This window comes from Sminthopsis crassicaudata, chromosome 4 (assembly GCF_048593235.1).
Source record: "Sminthopsis crassicaudata isolate SCR6 chromosome 4, ASM4859323v1, whole genome shotgun sequence".
Lineage (NCBI taxonomy): Eukaryota > Metazoa > Chordata > Mammalia > Dasyuromorphia > Dasyuridae > Sminthopsis > Sminthopsis crassicaudata.
This window is the reverse complement of record NC_133620.1, coordinates 30463153-30484491: the sequence shown is the minus strand read 5'-3', so window position 1 is coordinate 30484491 and position 21339 is coordinate 30463153. Positions and strand designations below refer to the sequence as shown.

At 56.3% G+C, this 21339-nt stretch overlaps 2 protein-coding genes across 4 annotated transcripts in view; one reads left to right on the top strand and one right to left on the bottom strand.

Moving 5' to 3' along the window:
* Positions 1-205: 205 nt before the first annotated feature.
* Positions 206-9783, bottom strand: MED8 (mediator complex subunit 8). Its single transcript, XM_074266185.1, has 7 exons — positions 9313-9783; positions 7418-7536; positions 6615-6759; positions 6215-6355; positions 6019-6100; positions 5439-5690; positions 206-920 (listed from the first exon to the last, which is right to left on the bottom strand). The coding sequence occupies exons 1-7, from the start codon at positions 9316-9318 to the stop codon at positions 856-858; spliced, it is 810 nt and encodes a 269-aa protein (XP_074122286.1). The 5' UTR covers positions 9319-9783; the 3' UTR covers positions 206-855.
* SZT2 (SZT2 subunit of KICSTOR complex) overlaps positions 9464-21339 on the top strand; it is a 66878-nt gene continuing 55002 nt past the window's right edge. For 2 of the 3 annotated variants that reach the window (XM_074266181.1, XM_074266179.1), the window contains exons 1-11: positions 9464-9522; positions 9753-9878; positions 9965-10144; positions 11127-11297; positions 14948-15079; positions 15312-15450; positions 16495-16601; positions 16846-17056; positions 17143-17313; positions 17425-17659; positions 19007-19136. In XM_074266181.1, coding sequence (XP_074122282.1) covers positions 9502-9522; positions 9753-9878; positions 9965-10144; positions 11127-11297; positions 14948-15079; positions 15312-15450; positions 16495-16601; positions 16846-17056; positions 17143-17313; positions 17425-17659; positions 19007-19136 — 1623 coding nt within the window. In that variant the 5' untranslated portion in view covers positions 9464-9501. The remainder of the gene's footprint in view (positions 9523-9752; positions 9879-9964; positions 10145-11126; positions 11298-14947; positions 15080-15311; positions 15451-16494; positions 16602-16845; positions 17057-17142; positions 17314-17424; positions 17660-19006; positions 19137-21339) is intronic. The other variant, XM_074266182.1, reaches the window with a different exon arrangement.

Here is a 21339-nt window from a genome sequence, read left to right as displayed (position 1 = left end):
TTGTAAAATTACCCATGCATATATCTGGTAAATAAAAACTATTAAAATATTAAAAAAAAAAAGTGGATACTGTCCAAATCTGTGAAGATGAAGGGAAATGATGCTTGAAGAGCTTGGTAATGCTATTATAATTATTATTATTACTCTAGGCCTTGTGGAGATCTATGGAGACCAGGCTGAATACAATAAAACACTGACCTGGGAGTCACTTTAAAGCCTTTTTTATTCAGAGGATCCATGAGGGACTAGTAAGGGATTCCTGTGATATCAGCTGCCTGCCCAGAAGGGCTTTGGAGAAGTGAAGGGAAAACACAAAGAGTTGGCAGCTGGACCTGTGGCCTCCCCACGGAGTACTGTTCCTGAGTAGGTAAGGAGAGGTGGGGGAAGATCCCTTAGACCTCTCCCTCCCCAGGCACAGATCCCACACCAGCAAGCAGAAAAGGAAGCTTTTCTTTCTTCCATGCTGGGACAGCACTATTCCTCACACCGGCCTGTTTCATCAACCCCCAGACTAAAATTGGGAGCTCCCACCCCTTTCTTAGCGATGCAACAACTGCCTCTGTCCAAGGAAGCCTTCAGAACCCCAGAGCCTTAAGGGAAAGGGACCCAAAGGCCAGAACTGAACAGACCTTGAGGGTCCCCGAGTCGATTTGTGGGGCCAAAGCTAGCTTCCAAGCTGGACACAGCTGTTCCCCAGAGCCAGAGTGTGGCCTGAGGAGTCAAGTGACTTAAGAGAGGAAGGTCCTGGAATGAGGTCTGGCTGGTGAGGACTCCAACTGGCGAGGGGCTGTCACCTCAGAAGCAGGCTCAGGCATTCAGGAGAGGCAGGGGCAGTGTCTGTGGCCGGCGGGCAACTCACCGCTGGTAGGGGTGCATCGAAGCCGACTTGATGTTTGTTTTGATACCACTTGGCATTTTACCTAAAGGGAGAAGAAGCAGCAGCGGGGTGAGCAGGCCCAGGGGGTAGAAGGTTCATGCGTTCCCACATTATCTCCAACACCCTCACACACAGACCACAAGGCTGGCTGGGCCATCTTTCCTAGCAGAAACTGTATCAGCATGAGCTTATCAAGGGAGGGGCTGGTCCTTGGCTGCCAGCCACCACCTGTGGCAGGAGGGCTCACTTACAGTCAATCCCCGAGGCCTGTGGCCCTGCCCTTGGGGGAGAGGGGGATTATCACAGGACAACTAGGAACTGGGCAGATCCCAGATTCTCAGGCCCTGGCCTGAAGGAACCCCAGCTCCAGCAGTGCTCTGGGAGTTATCCTCCTGGATTTGCCCGGCCGCACGTCCTCAGGCTGGGTTTGTGTCTTGGTCTGAAGTGAAGTGAGTGAAGAGGAAAGACACTGAGAATGAATAGGCAAGACATGCTCTTCTCTGCTGCTGGGAAAAACGCCACAGCTGGTGCCACGCCATCACGGGCAGAAAGAAAACATGCCTTCTCGCCTGGGCTGATAACCTTGCCCAGGGGTGTGCCGTGCACAGAACGCCCGCAGGATGGAATGAGTGGCGGACTGTGGAGGTGACCTAAAAAAAGCAGGGACCACTCCACTCAGTCCATAGCAGTCGGTGACAGAGAAGGGGGCTCGGGGCCCCAGGCACAGCTTCAGCCTGGGATGCCCAGATTTCAAAAGGGCCAGACACAAGGCCGCAGGGATGTTGGAGAAGATGGGAGCCTGCCAACTGGGAAATGTCTGAAACAGGGAATTGGCACCAATATGTAAACAAAAGAGCCAGTCCCTGGCAAGTGAGTGGGCAAAAGATATGAGTAGCAACGATCAAAGAAGAAATGCAGCTGGCAACATCCAAAGCGGGGATGGTTCCACAGCCTGACCTGCAGTATGACCTGAATGGTGAATGTGGGAGGGGCTGGAGTAGGCGGGCAGACAATGGCACCGGGGAGAGCACAAGAATGTGAACGGGGCCAGGGATGCCCAAACCCAGACAGCCGGGGTATGAGAAAAGCAAAGTCAGAAAAGGGGCTCTTGCAAATTCTATAAGCACATAGATATGTGGGGGAGAGGGGGCTGTGAAATCCATCCAGACCAGTTTCATTGATCCCCCTCCCAAGCCCATAGCTAGGGACACCAAAGTATGTGGAAAAGGAGCCGATGGACAAACATTCATAGCAACCATCTGTGGCAGCAAAGAGCTAGAAACAAGGAAGTGTCCACCTCCTGAGAACAGTCTAGAGAGAGAACAAAGATTGTGCCATAAGAAAGGATAAAGGGATGGATCCAGAAAAAGCTCCAAATGCATCCAGTCTTCTAACACTCTTATCATCCAACATCCAGCTAGAATGGCCTCCTGGCTAGATCTCAAACATAATACTCCATCTCCCATCTCCAGGCCTTTGCCCGGGCTGTGCCCCATGCCTGGAATGCTCTTCCTTCTCATTTCCACCTCTTGGCCTCTTTCAAGACTCAGACCAAATCTCACCTTCGATAAGAGACCATTCCTAGTTGTCGTTCCCCTGCCCCCAGCTGCTTGTGCCCTCCCTTCCCATGGCCTTTATTCTATTTCCCCTGGATACAGGTTGTACGTTCACAGTCATCTCTGTTATCTGCCCCATGAGTTTCTGGAAAGCAGAGACTGGTTTTTGCCTTTCTTTTTACCTGCAGAGCTTAGCACAATGCCTCGCACACCTAAATGCATGCTGACTGTGAAGGGATGCAGAGAGAAGGGAGCAGCATGGGAAGAACAAAATTACACAGTTTTGACAACATTTCCAAGAAAAAGTACTTTGAAAGACCAAAATATTATGGTCAACATAATGACTGACCACAATTAGAGAGGCCTGTTGATGAAACCTGCTGCCCCACTTCTGATTCAAGATAAAGGAGACAATAGCCAACGGATAAGATCTGCTCTGCTTGACTCAGTTTGTTACAAGAGGAGGAAGCTTTTGAGTAATAATGATACTCCCCCAAAGAAGAAAAGGGCATCAATGAGATATTATAAAATGAATAGAAAAGAACAGATAAGGCCAGCTTTGGAACACACGCAGTAAATTTGTTGCATTTTAAAAACCAAAAGCCTTACACAACAGTCTTGATTTCACAGACAAGTCTTTTCCTCTTTTTTAAATATGGAAACGTCCACTTATACCGAGTTTGTCCAGTTCTAAACAACAAAAGCCAACATTGAAGATCCTGAGGCACCTTGGATGAATTTAAGTGACCAAGCTCACTTGCACCAAATTGCCGAGTCCTGAAAAACCAGGCAGGTGTGACTGCTGAGAGATTGTCAGTGATACTCGTGGAGAGAGATACTGAAGGAATGAGAAAAGGCAAATGCCCTAATTTTCAAAAAAGGGAAGAGAACAGCTCAGGGAGGCCAGTGAACTGGACAGATTTCTGGAGAAATTCCAGACAGAGTCACTAAGGAGACAGTGAGCATCTGCAAGAGGAATTGGGGATTAGGAAGAGCCGGCTTGCCCTAATCAAGAACAGGTCATGCCAGATGAACCTCATTTCCTTTTTCAGAGGGATATTTAAGTGGTGGGACAGAGAAGGCCCTAGACATAGTTACCTAGATTTTAGCAAATCATTTGACTAAGTGCCTCATTATCCTGTGGAAAATACAGGTGAGCAATGGCCTCCTGTACAGGCTCCTGGACTGGAGCTGGGAGGAACCCAAAAGTGTGAGGGGTCCATGGGCTTTGCCTGGGACCGGAAGGCTCCTGGCACCTTTCTGTAGGACCTGCCCAGGACCTCCTGCAGGCACTGCCTCCTCGTTAGCGGGTGAGCTTCCGACCAGCCCACACCGATCCTCTCCTCTCCCCGGCCATTGGCAGAGGGCACACATTTTGGACCTGAGGACACAGAGGCCCAATATGGAAAAGGCGCCCTGTCCAGGCTCACCCAGCTTGGAATGATGGGGACCAGGTTAGTGCTCCAGCTTTCCTGACCCCAAGCCTCAAAGGGCCTCTTGCTGATCTAACATGGGATTGACCCAGAATCAGTGAATGGCTGCAAGTCAATTGAGCAAGTCCCCGGTGCCAGGCCTCCCTGGGCTCTTTGCTCCATCAATGATTCACACGAAGGCTGCAAAACCCAGTGAGCAAGGAGCCGGCCTCAAGAGTTATCAAAGTTCCAGAGTCCTCTCTCTGACACTACAATGCTGCCCAGACTACTCCATGGGTGACTCCTGGGGGCAGAGGTCCTGACCCCTGACCCTGGAGGTCTCCTGGGCATGTTTCAGGTGTCCGAAGCAGCTGGGCTGCATACCACCAGTTATCCCCCAAGACAAGAAAGCCGAGTAAAGGGGGCAATATGTTTCCCAGACAATTTGAGAGCTGGAAGATCCCTCTGATCTGGGCCACAGCCACAAGGAGACCCCTTTTTACATCTCCCTCAAAAGGGCTTGCTGGCCTCTGCTTGAACAGCTCCAAGAATTTTACCAACCTCCTGCCCTCATCCCTGGTCACTGGGGCAGTTTTCATTAGAAATTAGCAGGTTTTTCCTGATGCCAAACCTAAACTTCCACAGTGCTCCTGGTCCCACCCTCTATCTGTGTCACATGACGGCCCAATTCTCCAGTCCTGCCCCCTCCCAGCTCCTGTGCTGTGCCTCAAGGCCCCTCCCACACTAGCTACCTTCCTCTGGAGCATGGCTCTTTCTAATACATCTTTCATAAAGGAAGGGGCCCCCACAAATTCACTACTGAAGAGGCTGAGAAAATAATTTGGAATCACTCCGACCAATGCAGCAGCAGCTTAAGCAGCAACATGGACCCACACAGGGTGATCTCCTGAGGTCCTTGAGGCAGCCCGAGATCTTACAGGGGACTGGCACGTGGTCATATAGCTGGCTAGGCAAGATGTAAAGCCAAGGCTCTCTAGAGAAAGGCCCCAAACTGTGCATTCCGGGGACAAATCTATGGAGAATGACTATAGGAAAAGGTCCCCATCTAGGCTGTCGGTGACAGGATGTGGGCTTAGGGTCCCCAAGCAAGCCCCAAGACATGGTCACACTAAACTTTTGTTCCAAGAAGGTCAGAGAACACTGCTGAGCCGTGGGGCCGATGCTGCTGAGTCAGGATGACAAGGTGGCAAGAAAGCTGTGTCCTCAGTGTGACAACCAGCCCCACTCTGAGCCCCGGGGCCCACACACTGTCCTCATGACCTGGGGGACTCTGGGTACAGAACACGACCCCTGCTGTCATGTAGTTGCCCTCCTGGGTTTTAGGAGACCTTGTCAGATGGGGCAGCGGGGCAAAGAGAGGAATGAGCCATCAAACGACCAGAGCATCAGCTAAAAACCAAACGCGGTCAAGCTGCACTCCCTGTCTTCCTGGGCATCTACTCCCTAAGCTGGGGCCCAGACTGAACACAGAGCTCCCAACTCTGAGCCTTGAACGCCAAGACCAAGCTTTCCTGAAGGCTGCCTGGGCTCCTCCGGGCCAGGCTCCTGAGCGGCACTCCCACAGCACCTTACCTGGTTGGCCAGTTTGTGCCATCTGCACTCCACTGAGCAGGGTGCTCTGCTGCTGACTGGGCGCGCCTGTCATCTGAACTTGCTGCATGCTCGATGCTCCGGACAGGAGGGCCCCCGCCCCAGGCTGGCCTGGCTGACCAGGGCCACTGCTGCCAGGAGGTCTCCAGTTGGACAGACCCTTCCCAAAGGCAACTGCAGCCACCAGAGCGTTGGTGTCTGTGGGGTTGAAGGTCTGCTTATTCTGACGGAGACCTAGGAAAGGAAGACAGGGACCTGAGCAGTGGGTCCAAGAGCCCAAGGAAGCTTCAGCCACTCTGATATGGGAAGAGCCCCGCAGCTCAGGCTCCTGGGGCTGCTCCCACGAGGGTCTTTCCCTCATCCCTTTGGTTTCACAATCAATCCACGGCCACTCTCCTCCATCCCTATCCTTTTCCTTCCTTGTCTCCTGGCTTTGCTGTCACACCCCCACCATGCCATCTACCCCTCCCCGTTCCGTGTCACAGCAGTTCCCTCCCTTTCTCCCCCGTGGTGATCAGTTCCTGCTGGTCCCTGTCTGTGCAGAGAGAAGAGAAGCACTTACCTCCGCTTTCTGATTCTCGCTCTTCTTTGCTGATTTTCTCCAGTAGGTTTGAGCACATTTTATTCAGGGTCTGAATTTGTTTCTATAAAACATCCAGGTGCAGTGAGGTGAGCCCGGCCAGGTCTGACACTGTCCCCGTAGCTCCCTGGGACCCCCCCAGAGCAGGAACCCACCTCCATAGAAGTTCTGTCGTTACCTGGGCAGCATCGGTGCCGATGCGAGCTGCATCTGTGGTCAGCTGCTTCTCCTGCTCCTCCACCTCTGGGTCTGGTTTGGTTCTCAGGTGGTCAGGGACCACCTCATGACTGAAGACAGGAACCCGTCCCTCCGTCTGCCTCTGTCATAAGCACAAAGGGCACGCTGCATTGACTGTCTCCTTAGAAAGCGGCACCTGGACCCCTAGCCCATCCACACCCCAGGCTGGCTTTCAAAAAGGGCCCCAGGGCAAATGCCACCAGCTGAGTGGGGAAAGGGGGGCCAGAGAAGCTGGCGGCAGGGAAGGGGGAGTCTGCATGGAAGTTGGAGGTGACATGCTGCTCATGGTCAGAGCTGGACCGCTGAGACCCCTGTCCCTCTACCCAGTCCCCTCCTCTCACCGTGAGCTCCTCATCGCGGTCTGGGGACAGCACCAGAGGAATGATAACCTGGTTCCGGAGCAATGGGGTCTTCTCGTGCTTGAGGACCTTGTTGAGGGTATTCAGCTGCCCCGAGAGCAAAGCAAAGCTGTCCAGAACTGAGGGCCTAGTTGGGGTAGAGAAGGGAATGGGGTCTGTCTAAAAAGGCAGGCTCTGACCCCTGGGACCCTCAGGGAAGCAGGAGCCTCCCAACAATCCTCCAGACAGAACTCCAGATGTAGCCCTAGGATTCAGAACTGCAAGGACCCTTCGAGGCCCACTCCAGATAGATGCGCAATCTGGGGCTGAGGCGGGGCCCTCCTGACCCAGCCGTAGGGAAAGAAAAGGCTCTCAATCGAGAGCCTGGCCCGCAGCCACCGCCTCCTGGGAGAGAAGCCCTGTCCGGGCCAAGCCATCTCCAAAAACCCTCCTCGAGGTCTAGGCAAGCCTCCACTTGTCCATGGAAACCCAGTGGGACCAGCCTTCCCGTAGCACTCAAAACACGAAGGCTCAGAAGAGGATGGGAACGAGGGGGAAGGCGTGTTCGGGGGTCGTGCACTCCGCGATCCCACACCCCCTTGTCTGGACACGAGCCCTCTGCAGCCCGAGCAGCACCAGAGGCGCTCTCGGTCGCCCCGACACCTTCGGCAGCTGGAGGGTCCCAGGCCCGGCAGCTGGGGACAAGCCACGTGACTGAGGAGCTCCCCTGGGCTCAGCAGCGGCGCGCCTGCCTCCTGCTGGGCTCCGGGCTGGTTCTACCCGCCCGCCCGTCCCCCTGTCCGTACCAGGTGAGCCGGTCGTACTCGTTCTCCAGCTTGCAAATGAAGCTTCCCAAGGAGCTTTTCAGATCCGCCACCTGATTCAGCAGCGCGTCCACCGAGGCCTCCAGCTGCTTCTCTTCTCTCTGCAAAGACAGGGACCAGCTGGTCAGCCTAAGGTGGCTGGGGGCGCACCTGACGCAGCTCCGGACTCAGAGCCAGGGGACACCTGGTGTCCAAAGAGGGGCCTGAAAATCCCTGGGGGGCAGAGGAAACGTCCCTGAAGGATGCCCCTCCTTTGGAACACTGTTGGTGTCCTGATGGACATGTGCTAGAGCAGAGCCCAGAGTCCCTAGCCTGGGGAGGACCACTGCACAAAGGCCGGACACAAGAAGGGAAGAAGGGTCTCTGCCCCCTCCCCCAACTTGGAGTTTATGTGACCGATCTTGGCTGCCCCGGCTTAAAAGGACTCCGCCTCTCTTGCACCGGGGTCACGCTTCAGGCCTTTTGGCATAAAAGGGGCCCCTGAGGACCCTTGAGCAGGGCGTGTGCCCCGGGCAGAAACGGGGCTTTGGCCAAAGGCGGGATGGGCTCCACGTCCTGCCTGTCTTTGCTGGCCAGGCGCTCTCACTGAGAGGCTGGTGCCTGGGCAGAGCGTCCCACCTCGGCTGAGGGCCAACCCGGAGACTGGGGCTGCTCCCCGGCCTGCCTTCCGTTAGCTTATCACAAGCGCCTCATTCCTCCCAAGGCCTGCCCCAGCCTCCTTATCTCCCCTGGAGGGGGCAGCCACCTCTGCCCACTGCCCCTGACCCTGGAGTCCCTCCCCCACCGGGCTGGCTCCTGCTCAGTGGCAGATCCCTGCCCTCCCCCCCCAGTGACCAAGCACAAAACGCCCTGGGCTCCTGCGCTGATAAGCTGGAGGGGGGGACCCCTGGTGCTCCTCCGTCCTCCCCATGGAGATTCCCATCAGTGCCACTCCGTGGAGCCTCTCCCCCTTCACACCCCAACAGGGGAGGCCCGGGCCTTCTTCTCCAGGCTCCTCACGGGGGCCTTCACCCAGAGGTCCAGGTCAGCCTCAGTGACGCATCTCCTGTCTCCGAGGCCTTCCTTCCGAGCTCCGGCAAACTTTCCAGCCCCACCTCCTGCAGCCCCCTAACCGGAGCCCCAACTTCCGCAGCCCCCCAGTACCAGCACCAGCTCCCGCAGTCCTCCTATCTCGAGCCCCGCCTCCTGCAGTCCTCCCAGCCCGAGCTCCGCCTCCCGCAGCCCCCCCAGCCCGAGCTCCGCCTCCCGCAGCCCCCCCAGCCCGAGCTCCGCCTCCCGCAGCCCCCCCAGCCCGAGCTCCGCCTCCCGCAGCCCCCCCAGCCCGAGCTCCGCCTCCCGCAGCCCCCCCAGTCTGAGTCCCGTCTCCCGCAGCCCCCTCAGCCCGAGCTCCGCCTCCCGCAGCCCCCCCAGCCCGAGCTCCACCTTCCGCAGCCCCCACAGCCCGAGCCACCTCCCGCAGCCCCCCAGCACCAGCCCCATTTCCCGCAGCCCCCCTCCCCCCAGCCCCATTTCCCGCAGCCCCCCTCCCCCCAGCCCGAGCCCCACCTCCCGCAGCGTTCCAGCACCAGCTCCCGCAATTCTTCACCCTCCCTCGCACATCTTTGGGGAGTTCCACTGTGGTGACAGCCGGCCCCCAGCACGGCCTTTCCAGGGCCTCAGTTTCCTTACGGGTCCGCACGTCGGGGCCCAATCAGCTGCTCCGCTCACTGTCACATGCACTAACCCCAAACGGCGCCCGGAGGGGGCCCCCAAGTCCGCTCCGGCGCCGTAAGTCGGGCCTGGCCTCCACGGGCTCCCCATGCAGCGCCCTCCCCGCCTCCACGCCCCGTAGCCTTGGACTCTAGGCCTCCCCCCGCGCCCCCCTGTTCAGCCCTTACCTGCATCTTGTCGGCTCGGTCAATAGAAAAGGCAACAGCAATTGGACGTCCCCGGGGAACCGCCTCCTAGCTTCCGCTTCCGGAAACACTGCCATCTAACCCTGCGACTTCGCACAGAAGTTTCCGGCGCGGCGGGCGAGCGTTTCCGGGTCGCGACGGGTCAGAGGTCACCGCCGGAATCTGACAACCATGGCGGCGGAACCGGCCGAGGTAAGGGTCTGGGGGGACGGTCTGGAGAGGGTGCCTGGAGGCCCGAGCTCGGCGGCGGGCTGCAGGGTCCGGCCTGAGCGGCCTCGGCACTCCGGACCCCTGGGCTCTCGCTCGGGGAGCAGGCCCCGCGCCGGCTCCTTCTTCAGTCGGGCGGTCAGTCCCCAAGCCGGACCCTCTGGCGCCGTCCCCCGGGGCTGGGGCGCTCTCTGAGGGCTCAGCCTCCCTTGCAGGTAGAAGAGGCCGCGCAGGTGTTCCTGCTCATGCGCAAGGGCCACCGCATCTCCCGCAACGTGCGCCTGGCCTGGTTCCTGAGCCACCTCCGCCAGGCCGTGCGCGCCGCCTCCCCGGAGGAGTTGGTGAGTGGGGGGGGGCTGGGGACCCAGCGAGGGGGGGTGGGGCGGCCCCCGCGGTGCCCCCTGACCCCCGACCCTGACCTCTGCAGCAGCGCTCCGAGCCTGAGCTGGCCGTGCTCAGCGTCCTTCCCCCGGGCTGGCAGCCCGATGAGCCCCTGGCGCCCCCGGGCCGGGCCCTGCTGCTGGTGCCGTCCACGCGCGTCACCTTCCTGGCATGGCGCTACCGCTTCGTCATCGAGCTAGACCTGAGCCCCTCTACGGGCATTGTGGTGAGCCGCCTCTCCCAGTCCTGCCCCCGGGGCACGGCTGCCCCGCCCCTCCCTCCATAGGCACAGACGGCAACCCCCCCCCCCCCCACACGGATGCACCCTGCCCCCTCCTGTCACTGGCAGCCCCCTCCCTGTTTTCCCCCCCCCCCCCACACACACACGGATGCGCCCTGCCCCCTCCTGTCACTGGCAGCCCCCTCCCTGTTCCCCCCCCCCACGGATGCGCCCTGCCCCCTCCTGTCACTGGCAGCCCCCTCCCTGTTTCCCCCCCCACACAGATGTGCCCTGCCCCCTCCTGTCACTGGCAGCCCCCTCCCTGTTTCCCCACACACACACACAGATGCGCCCTGCCCCCTCCTGTCACTGGCAGCCCCCTCCCTGTTTCCCCACACACACACACAGATGTGCCCTGCCCCCTCCTGTCACTGGCAGCCCCCTCCCTGTTTCCCCCCACACACACACAGATGCGCCCTGCCCCCTCCTGTCACTGGCAGCCCCCTCCCTGTTTCCCCCCCCCCCCCCCCCCACACACACACGGATGCGCCCTGCCCCCTCCTGTCACTGGCAGCCCCCTCCCTGTTTCCCCCCCCCCACACACACACACAGATGCGCCCTGCCCCCTCCTGTCACTGGCAGCCCCCTCCCTGTCCCCCCCCCCCACACACACACGGATGCGCCCTGCCCCCTCCTGTCACTGGCAGCCCCCTCCCTGTTTCCCCCCCCCCCCACAGATGTGCCCTGCCCCCTCCTGTCACTGGCAGCCCCCTCCCTGTTTCCCCACACACACACACAGATGCGCCCTGCCCCCTCCTGTCACTGGCAGCCCCCTCCCTGTTCCCCCCCCCCACGGATGCGCCCTGCCCCCTCCTGTCACTGGCAGCCCCCTCCCTTTCCCCCCCCCCCCCACGATATGCCCTGTCAGTCACCCTCCCCCGAGCATTGACAGTCCCTGCCCCCACTCCTGTGACTTTCCCTTCCCCAGGACGACTCCACGGGAGAGATCCTCTTTGACGAGGTATTCCGGGCCTTGTCCCGGTGCCTGGAGGGACTGCTCAGGCCCTTCCGAGTCCCCGGCTCCGCTGTCACCTTTCAGCCTGAGATCTACGTCACCATCCAGGCGTACTCGTCCATCATTGGCCTGCAGTCCCACCAGGTACGCGGGCGCATGTGCCCTCCGAGGGCCTGGGGCACGTCCCGGGGTGAGAAGCCCTCCAGAGTGCCACGGTCCCCTCGCTGCCGGGACCATCCCCTCCAGGCTGGGCATCCCCGCTGTGACTCCTTCGGAAGAGGGCAGTCTGAGGGCCGGAGGGTTTGACCCGGCTGGATCTGAACCGGATTACCCTCTGCCTGATGGACTGGTTCTGATCCAGTAAGAGAGTGAGCCCTCCTTGCGACTGCCCTGGGAGAACTTCTATCACAGCCTGGGCAAAGACCTGGAGGTGGAAAGTGGGTGGCGAAGGCTTCCAGGGGATAGTTTGGGGGGGGGCCAGACCAGCCTGAGATGGGCTTCGAAGCACTTGCCATGGGGGAAGCTCCAGGGCTGACAGTGTGCTGAGCCTTGACCAAGGTGGGGGAGGGTGAATGGAGAGGGAACCCAAAGGGGAGACTGGTGAATGCCAGGTTCACTACGCACATGTTGTGCCCGTGAGGGGCCGGTGGCAGGGGCTGGGGTGGGGGGGAGATGTACGTGGGGAATGCCGAGGGGGCATCGACACAGCCTGGCTACTGGTGGGCCTTAGGGAGTCGAGGACTGTTGAGGGTGTGAGTGACCAAGTAGGAGAGGCTGGTGGCCCGGGAGAATCAGCGAGAATGGCCGGTGGTGGCAGCGACACAGATCACACTCAAGAGCATGCAGGTGGGACCCGGGTCTGGAACCCAAAAGAGATGGAACCTGGGGTTGTCTGTGCAGAGGAGCCGGCGAGGCCATCGAGGACAGCAAATAGGGAGCGGAGAAGAGGCCGCCTGAGGGGCGAGCCACGCTTCCCAGAAGGGAGATGCCCAGCGGAGCCTGAGCAGACACGGTCATATGGAGATGGAGAGCCCCAAGAGCAGGGCCGGACCTGGGCCCAGAGGAGATCCATTGTGGGGGCACAGCAGCCAAGAGCTGGGAGCGGGAAAGCTTGGAAAATCAAGACACAAATTCCAAAGAGGATGACAACATCAAAACTCTTATGAATAAAACCCCTAAAATAAATGGAAAATGGTCTCAAGCCTAGAAAGAACTCACGGAAGAGCTCAAAAAGGAGTTTGAAAATCTTATAACAGAAGAAAAATTGGGAAAAGAAATGAGTCATTTAAGAGAATTATGAAAAAGTCAACAGTTTGGAAAAAGAAATCAACTGCTTAAAAACCAGAATTGACATTCTGGAAAATGAGATATAAAATTAGATTAGGAGAGACAACTCCAGAGTCTTTGGGCTATTTGAAGGCTATAATCAAAAGGAGGATCTGGACAGCATCTTCCAAGAAATTATCAAGAACCTGAGGGCAAATTAGGCATTGAAAAAAGTTTACCCATCATCCCTAAATAAAAACTCCAAAAAAAATCATAGCCAAATTTCACAGACCTATCAGGTCTTGGAAAAAATACTGCAAAAGGTCAGAAACCACTCAAATATCAGAGAGCCACAATCAGGATTACACAGGACTTGGCAGCTAAAACATTAAAGGATCAGGGGTCTTGGAATATGATATTCCAGAAGTCAAAGGAACTCAAACTACTGGCAAAATTAAGCATTATACATTAAGGGGGGAAAAGGGGGAAAATAGGGTTTCAAGCTTTCATAAGGAGAAGGCCAGAGCTAAACTAAAATTTTGACCTCCAACATCAAGTCCCAAGAGGAATACATAGAGGTAAAACAAAGGAAAAGGAAATGAGGAATTCAGTAGAGCCAAACTATATCTCTACGTAGAAAAATGATGCTTAAAATTCTTAAAAATATACTGCTAATAGGTCTAGCTAGTAGGAATATACATAGAGGTATGGGTATAAGGTGAATCTGAGTGAAAAATATTTTAAAAATTAAGAAAAAAGGAAGGAATATGCTGGGTGTAGAAGGAAGAAATAGAATAGTACAAATAATTTCATGTAGAGGCATGAAAGACCTATTATGGTGAAGGTGAAGATGGGAAGGTGGACTTTGTTTGAATCTTAATCTCATTAGTAAGAATCTGTTTTACCCAATAGGGAATCGGGGGGAGGAGATTCAATAAGGCAGGAAGGGAAGGGTACTAACAGAAGGAAGGATAGATCAAGGGAAGGTGTTAGACAGAAGCAAAACACTGGTGAGAAGGGAAAGAGTGAAAGGAAAGAACAAACAGGGAGAAGAATAGGATGAACGTAAATACGCAGGTAGTAATCATAACTGACTATGAATAGCATGAACTTGTCATAAGACAAGTAGAAAGCAAAGTGGATCAAAAACCAGAATCCTGCAACATTATTTATTTTAGATTTTCTGTAGATAGCTCACCATCACCTTGATTATCAATATTTTGGTTGGTGGATAGAAAAAGATGGCCCCTTTCCTCCCTCTTTCCTTTTCATTTTAAAACCCTTTTGCCTGGATTGATAAGGACTGGCCTTTTAAGTGTTCTCTATCCTTGGCCTGGAGTAGTGAATTGAAATCCCATTATCTTCTTAATCAGCTGCTCACTTCCCAGACCTGCTTTTTTCTTTCAAATCCTTTGCCTTTTGTTGGCAGTCACTCCACAGGCATTTACCAAGGACCTTCTGGATGTCAGACACTGGGGACTAGGACCCAGTCCCACAGTTCTTGTCCTCCAAGAGTTATGGCATAATGGGGAGATGGAAAGTCTATACCGGAGTCTTTAGAGAGAGTCACAGTTTCACTGACAATCCTTTTGTCCTTCTCCTTTGTATGTCCAAAGACTCATTGTATTTGGGGCCAAGTTCAGAATAAAAGGATTTATTTTGCACAACTTAACTGTGTGATAAGCTTGACTTTCATTGTATCTGTGCCCAACATAAATCCAAGTTCCTAGGTGAGGAGTGAGGAAGGGCAGATATCTCAGTTCTAGGGACCCCAGCACACAGCACACACAAGAGTGACTGGAATAAATGACTTGGATTACACATTAGCATGGGCAATCTCTTGAGACTTACTGCCACCTTGTGAGTGATGGGTTCTGAGCTTTGTTGTCCCCATTTTACCTGGGGAAAATGAGGCTTAGAGTGGTGAAGATACTTGCTTATGGTCCCTTCAGGATCATCTGATGCTATTAAATGTCAGGAAGGGAATTCCAGTCCAGGTTTCTGAGCATTCCCTCTACTTCCTTCCTGTCTCTTTACAACACCCTTTTCTCCCCCCCCAAAAAAGAAGCATTTGAGCATTATAGAACATGTAGCATGTGCTCTTTTACAAATCTCATTTGATCCTCACAACCACCCTGGAGGCAGAGGCCGAGGCCATTATGATCCCTGTTTTATAGGTGAGGACAGGAAAATGGGTTAGAAAGCTAGGAAGCATCCGAGGCCAGATTTGAATTTAGCTGTTCCTCAGTTGAGATCAAATACTCAGACCACAGCCACTACTTTGCTGTCCTGGAGGCTATTCTGGTGTCTTTTGGGTTCCATTTCAGTAAGGACACGCATGAGCTGGGGAGAGTCCAGAGGAAGGCAAGCAGTGTGGGGGAGAGATGGGAAGCCTGGACTTCCCCGTCCTAGGAGGAGCAGCAGACAGAGCTACATGTGTTTAGTGATAGCTGTTCTCAAGGGGGAGGATTTCCAGGCGATGCACGTGTTGTCCTAAGGCCTTTCTGAGTCCCCTTCCTTTCTGTCAGGTGTTGGTTCAGGGCTATCTCTTGGAGCCTTCTCGGCGAGAGACCTTCCTGCAGCAGGTGTATGCCCAACTCTGTGTCTTTGAGAACAAGGTGGCTGCCACCCTTCAGCAACAGTATGAGCCCCGCAGCCAGGTATGTGGGTATGGCTGGCCAATTGTGTGCCTCTGGGGCACAGACAGGGTTCCTGTGGCCCTAGGGTACAAGTCAGGCACATTACCACAGGCCAGGCCCGTCTGTGCCCGCATAGTGCCCACATGAATGGGGGTGGGGAGACGACTCTGGATTGTGGGCTTGGTCAGGTGGGACTGGGCTGCCAGACAAAAGGCAAGAACGGTAACATTGTCTCTTGGTGGCCTGGGCTTAGGTGGATGCATCCCATTTGAGCCAGGACCGGCCACCTGGCTCAACAGGGGTTTCCATGGTGACAGCTGACATCGGCCTCGTCAGTATGATCCGCCAAGGCATTCTAGCTCTTCAGCTTCTGCCGTCTAACTCCAGTGCTGGTTAGTGGGCATTGGAGGAGGTGGGATGCCAAAGGATGGGACTGGAGATGTGGTGGAAGCGTCTTCCTGCCTGTGGGGCATAGCCTGGAGACAGCAGTAAAGGCTTGTGGGTCAGTGGGCTGCTCTGGGCTCAGGGGCTCTGCTGCTCAGCTGGGGGCCTCGACCCCGCCACTCGAGGGGCCTAACTCTGATGTCTCCTCATAAGATTAATCTAGGTTCAGAATTCACATTCAACTGGCACAGATTTAAAGGGGGGTGGATACAAGCGTGTTCCTGCTCAGAATTCAAACAAGACATAAGGAAGGAGGAAACTGGGGCAGCTGGGTGGTGCAGTGGATAGAGCACCAGCCTTGAATTCAGGAGGACCCGAGTTCAAATCTGGTCTCAGACATTTAACACTTCCTAGCTGTGTGACCCTGGGCAAGTCACTTGACCACAGCCTCAGGGGGGAAAAAAAAGGAAGGAGGAAACTTATAGCATAAAAGTAAGACACAACTAACAAATACAGTGGCTGCTGTGACTATCAAGGTAACATAATATACAACCTGTCATAATGACTCCAAGGAAGCACCAACCTCTGAATTTCTTGGTTGAGAGAAACACCAGTCATGGCCGTTTAGGCTCTCTTGGAGTAGGAAAAAATCCCAAGCAAGGCTTCCCTTCGAGGATGAGATTCTCAGAATCCCCTTCCACTAAGGGGTTTTTATAGGCTGAGAACAAGGGTGGCACTATGCTAATTGTTCTCATTTGATGTGTGACTCTTGAGCCAAGGCAGCCTCTGGGTGCAGGGAGCTCCATGTTGAGAGGCCCAGCATGGAGACCACCTCTTCATTCTTCTAGGATGACTGCACTTACTCAGAACTGATCAGGTTTCCAAAGCAAACATAGGTCAGCAATAAGGAAAACTTATCAATCAGTGCACCGGGAGGTGCCTTTCCCTTCCGATATTTCCTGACACTCCATCAGATAACTGCAAGCACGTTCTCAGTAAGAAGTTACACAAAAGCCATGACCAAGACTAGGATTCCTTACCCCCCTCCCCAGGTATTATTGTGATCACTGATGGAGTGACCAGCGTTCCGGACGTCGCAGTTTGTGAGACACTGTTGAATCAGCTCCGAAGCGGCACCGTGGCATGTTCCTTTGTGCAGGTAAGTGGTTGGGGGGCTGGCAGAGGCGGGCAGGGTTGACCTGGCTCAGGAGATTGAAGGCGCTCCTGCCAGCCAGCACTCCTGGAGCTCGCTCCCCTCTGTGGGCATCATTCTCTGCAAGTGGCTTCCAGCCTCAGGATCGACACTTCCCAAAGCATCCTACTCCATCGGTGGGGGTTTGGGGTGGGTTTCGTGGCCCTTGCCCTCAGGTTTCCCCCTAAAGCTTGACTCCTGCTTCTCCCAGGTAGGGGGAGTGTACTCCTATGACTGCAGCTTTGGTCATGTGCCTAATGTGGAGCTAATGAAGTTCATGGCCATGGCCACCTTTGGTTCCTACCTCTCCACGTGTCCTGAACCTGAGCCTGGCAACCTGGGGCTCTCTGTGTACCACCGAGCATTTCTCCTCTACTCCTTCCTGCACAGTGGAGATGCCCTGAACCCCGAATATTATTGTGGTGAGGGGGGCACAGGCAAGGCTTGGGGGGAGGGGATGGCTCGGGGGAAGCCCCAGCCCTGACTCCCTGCCCTATCCCTTCCCCAGGCTCCCAGCACCGTCTGTTTAATGAACATCTGGTGTCAGCGAGCACCAACCCCGCCCTGGCGCTGCGACGGAAGAAGCACGCGGAGAAGGAGGTGCCCGCTGACCTGGTCAGCACTGTGTCTGTGCGACTGAGGGAGGGCTACAGTGTCCGTGAGGTCACCCTCACCAAAGGTGGGAGTCCTGCCACACGGGGGCGGTGTGGGTCAGGGAAGGGCTTCAGGCCCGAGCTGGGGCTTGGGGAGCCCCCGGTCCTTGCCCCTGATTATGCTCCGCTCCCCAAAGGGGGCTCCCACTTGGAAGTGAAGCTGGTGCTACTGTGGAAACACAACATGAGGATCGAGTATGTGGCCCTAGCCCCCTGGCCCTTGGACTGTGCGGGTTCTCGAGGAACTTGGGTGGAGGTGACCATGGAGGGAGGCTACGACATCCTGCATGACGTGTCCTGCGCCCTGCGGCAGCCCATCCGCTCCCTGTACCGCACCCACGTTATCCGCCGCTTCTGGAACACTCTGCAGAGGTGAGCTCCGGGCGGCCCCTGGGCTCCCCGGCCCAACCCTCCGTCTAACAGCTGCCCATTACTGATCGGTACTCAAGCAGTCTAGAACACTCGAGGTGCTGCGCTGCCGTGTGCTGGCTCTGCACCAAGGGATTCAGAGGTGACAGCGGGCAGTCTGAGGGGGGGGCCAGACCAGGCTCTCCAGGCTGTGTGGAAAAGAGCCCAAGGCTAGAGTCGAAAGGGCTGGGAAAAGCTTTCCGGGGAGGCGATGAAGGAGGTGGGGAGGTATAGCCAGGGCTGGGGCTGGGAGGTAGAGGGGTAATGAGGAGACTGGTGTATATGTGGGAGAGTAAAGAAAAGAGGGGGAAGGGTGTGAAGGGGCTGGGCTGTGCAGGGCCATGAATGCTAAATAGAACATTTCACATTAGAAGGGAACCCTGGGGTGGGGGGGGGGTGCATGGCCCTGCACTTTAGGGAGCTCATTCAGCAGCAGAGATTGCAGTAAAGGGGGTCCTGAGGTCTCGGTCTGTTGCAGGAGTCTACGTGTCTGCGAGGGGAGGAAGGGCTGCATCAGAGGAGGGAAGGGGGCCATTGGAGGAGAAACCTCAGGCTTTGGCAACAGCTCAGCCGAGCTTGGGGATGGGGGGGGGGGGGTCAGGAGGCTCTGAGGTACTGAGCCGGGCGGTTAGGAGCCTGGTTCTGGCTCTCGGTGGTAAGAGGAGGCAGATGTTTGGGACGTGCAAGTGTCAATGTTCTCTGGACATCTAGTCTGAGATTTCTGAAAGGCAGTTGGCAAGAGCAAAGGTCAGCAGAGCTGGGGCAGGAGACGTAGATTTGAGAGTCACCAGCATAGAGATGGCCGCTCGATGCCCAGGAGCTGATGGGATCTCTGGGCGAAGTAGTACAGAAAGAGAAGAGGAGGGGGCCGAGGGCAGAGGGACCCCCAAGGTTAGAGGGCAGGATCTGGGGAGGATCCAGCAAAGGGGATGGAGAAGGAGTGGTCAGAGAGGGAGGGGGAGAATGGGGTGGGGGTGGTCTGAAAACCTGGAGAGAGTGACCAGTGAGGTCAGAGTTCACAGAGGTTAAAGAGAGCAAGGGTGGAGAAAAGACCATTGGATGTGGCAGCTAAGACTTCCTGGGGATCTTTGAGGGGAGCTGTTCCAGTCAAACAAAGTAACCTCAAGGTCTATCTGGGCATGGCTCTGCAGGGGCAGTCAAGCTTGCTTCTTGGGGGGAGAGAGACTGGGGGTGTCAGGGTGAGGTCAGGGCGGTACTTGGCCTCCAGGCACCCCTCCTGCGGCACATGTAGCGAGGCACCCTGTCTGTGGTTTGGGGGGAAAATGGCTCACTCTTTTGCTCCCGTTGTAGCATTAACCAGACAGACCAGATGCTGGCGCACCTGCAGGCTTTCTCCTCCGTCCCAGAGCATTTCACCCTTCCTGACAGCACCAAGAGTGGGGTTCCCCTCTTCTATATCCCGCCTGGCTCCACCACCCCCGTAAGTTATCGTTGCCACTCTTTCTTCTTTCCTGGGTCCCTCTGAGGCCTTGTCCCTGGGCCTGAGCCCTCCCGGTCCTTAGCCCTTCCCTAGGCTAGCATGTGGCCCCCACTAGTACTAGACCCGGAGGATGCTCCTTGTTCTGAGTTGTGTGCCTCCTAAAACTGAGGGGACCCCGACTAAAGGACCCACCAGGGAGCTTCAAAATGCCCATTAGCCAAGTGAGGTCAGCTCTGAGTCGTTGGGAGCTCTCCGGATCCCTCTAAAATCCAAGCACAGGGCCTTGTGGGATGGCTGCTCTTGGCCCATCCCAGGGAAACGCCGCCAGCCCTCCCCCCCCCCAAGCCCCACCTGCTGGGAAAATCGCTTTCCACTTAGGGCAGCCTAGACAAGATTGTCATTTCTGGGAAATTTTTGGGAAAGAGATTTGGGTGAGAAACCAAGAACTAGCAAAGAGGCCTCCAGAAGAGGGAGTTTGCCCCAGCCTGGGCCCTGAGCTCTGCTAGACTCCAGGCCGACGGGAGAAGGCAGGATGGGCACAGCTCCAGAGCTCCAAGGTTACGTCACTGGGTCCCATTCAGCAAATCCTCATTAGCAGTCAGCTGTGGCTGGGCCAGGGGCCCAGGGCTAGACCAGACTTTGTTTTCTGCCGAGGAGCTGATGCAGCCAGGGCTTGGAGCACGTGGATTGTAAATCCGTGGCTTCTCCCTGGAGGAAGGGGGTGCACCAAGGGCTCAGGGCAAGGCAGGGCCCAGGGAGCAGGTGGTTCCTGCCAGGCTCCAGGGAAGGGGGCGCCCCCTGCTGGTCCTGCCTATTTGGAAGCAGAGCTCTGAGAGGGCAGTTGGGCCGGAGCCTGGCTGGGGAAGGCATGGCGGTACCAGCTGGGCCTGTCTGGTCTGGTTCTATCTGGAAGGAGGATGTAAAAAGTGGCCTGCACCAGGAGAAAGGGGGTGGAATCCAGGATGGGGGCTGAATTTGAGACAGTCCCAGGGAGGGGGCTGGGCCCCTTCTTCCTGCTTGGTTGGGGCCTAGGGGAGGCAGGTGGAGAGCACTCTCTGCCCCAGCATTGGGGCCTTCTGAAAGGTGGAGGACGGCCACTCAGAACCTGCAGACAGGCTCAGGTTGTCAGGTTCTAGGGGATGTCATTGGGAGTGCTGGGTGCAGAGCTAGCCTGGGGTTTGTGGCTTTGTCCTGTGGCCTCTGAGATCCTAGGCCAGATGAGAGAGACATAGACAGTTTTTGAGGAGGGGAGGGCTGGGGATGTGAGTGAAGGAAGGATTGGAGAGGGGAGAGCTCAGAGTCAGGGGCCAGTCAGGAGGCTGTGGCAGGAGTCAGGGAAAAAGGGATGGGGGCCTGGGCAGAGAGAAGGGGTTTCAGGCCCCAAGCTTGCTGGATGTGCCCCTCACACCTGTTCATAGGCAGACTTGACATAGCTGGGACCCTACCGAGGCTTTCTTGTGCCTCCCCCTCTCCCTTACCCAGATTGGAGCCTGTGCTAGGTTGGGGTCGCAGTTGTGGAGTTCCCAGGAGGTTTTCACAATCAGGCAGGCCAGCCATGGATACAATAAAGAAGTTCAGGGCCAGGGGATCCCCCACGTCATAGATGCTCCTGGAAGGGACCAGAAATAGGAGGCCCCTGTCTCCCTGAAGAGACCTGTATCCTCGGCCAGAGTGGGGACAGGAGCCATTGGGTTGGGATGGGACACTGTTGACTGTGAGCTGGCTTCCAGTGCCAGCACAAAGGGTGCCTCCCGGCCGCAGTTTTCTGGGCAGCCCTGCCCTGGGCAAAGGACACGAGGGCCTTTTCCCCCATCCCTTCCTCAACTCATTCTCTATCTCCAGTTGCGGGGGGGGGGGGGGTTGTCACTTCCCCTTGGCCCTGAAGGGGCTGTGGGTGTGTTTCTCAGCAGCATTTATGGGACACGTCTGCAGGGCCTTTCACCGTCTCGTTTGGTCTTTGCCCCAGACTCTTGTCAGATATCCTGAGACTTCAAGGCCGGGCCTGCAATTCAGCCATGATGTGATTCTTGGCAGGACTTGCTTTGCCCAGGGCCCAGCTTAAGATACCTCAGAAAAAAGATGGTGTAGAAGACCGCAGCCAGTGGGCATTGGGTTCCTGCTACATGCCAGGTCCCGCTTAACATAGGGCATACCGTCTAGCAAAACAACATGGACATGTGGAGGAACAGAGACAGGAACTGAT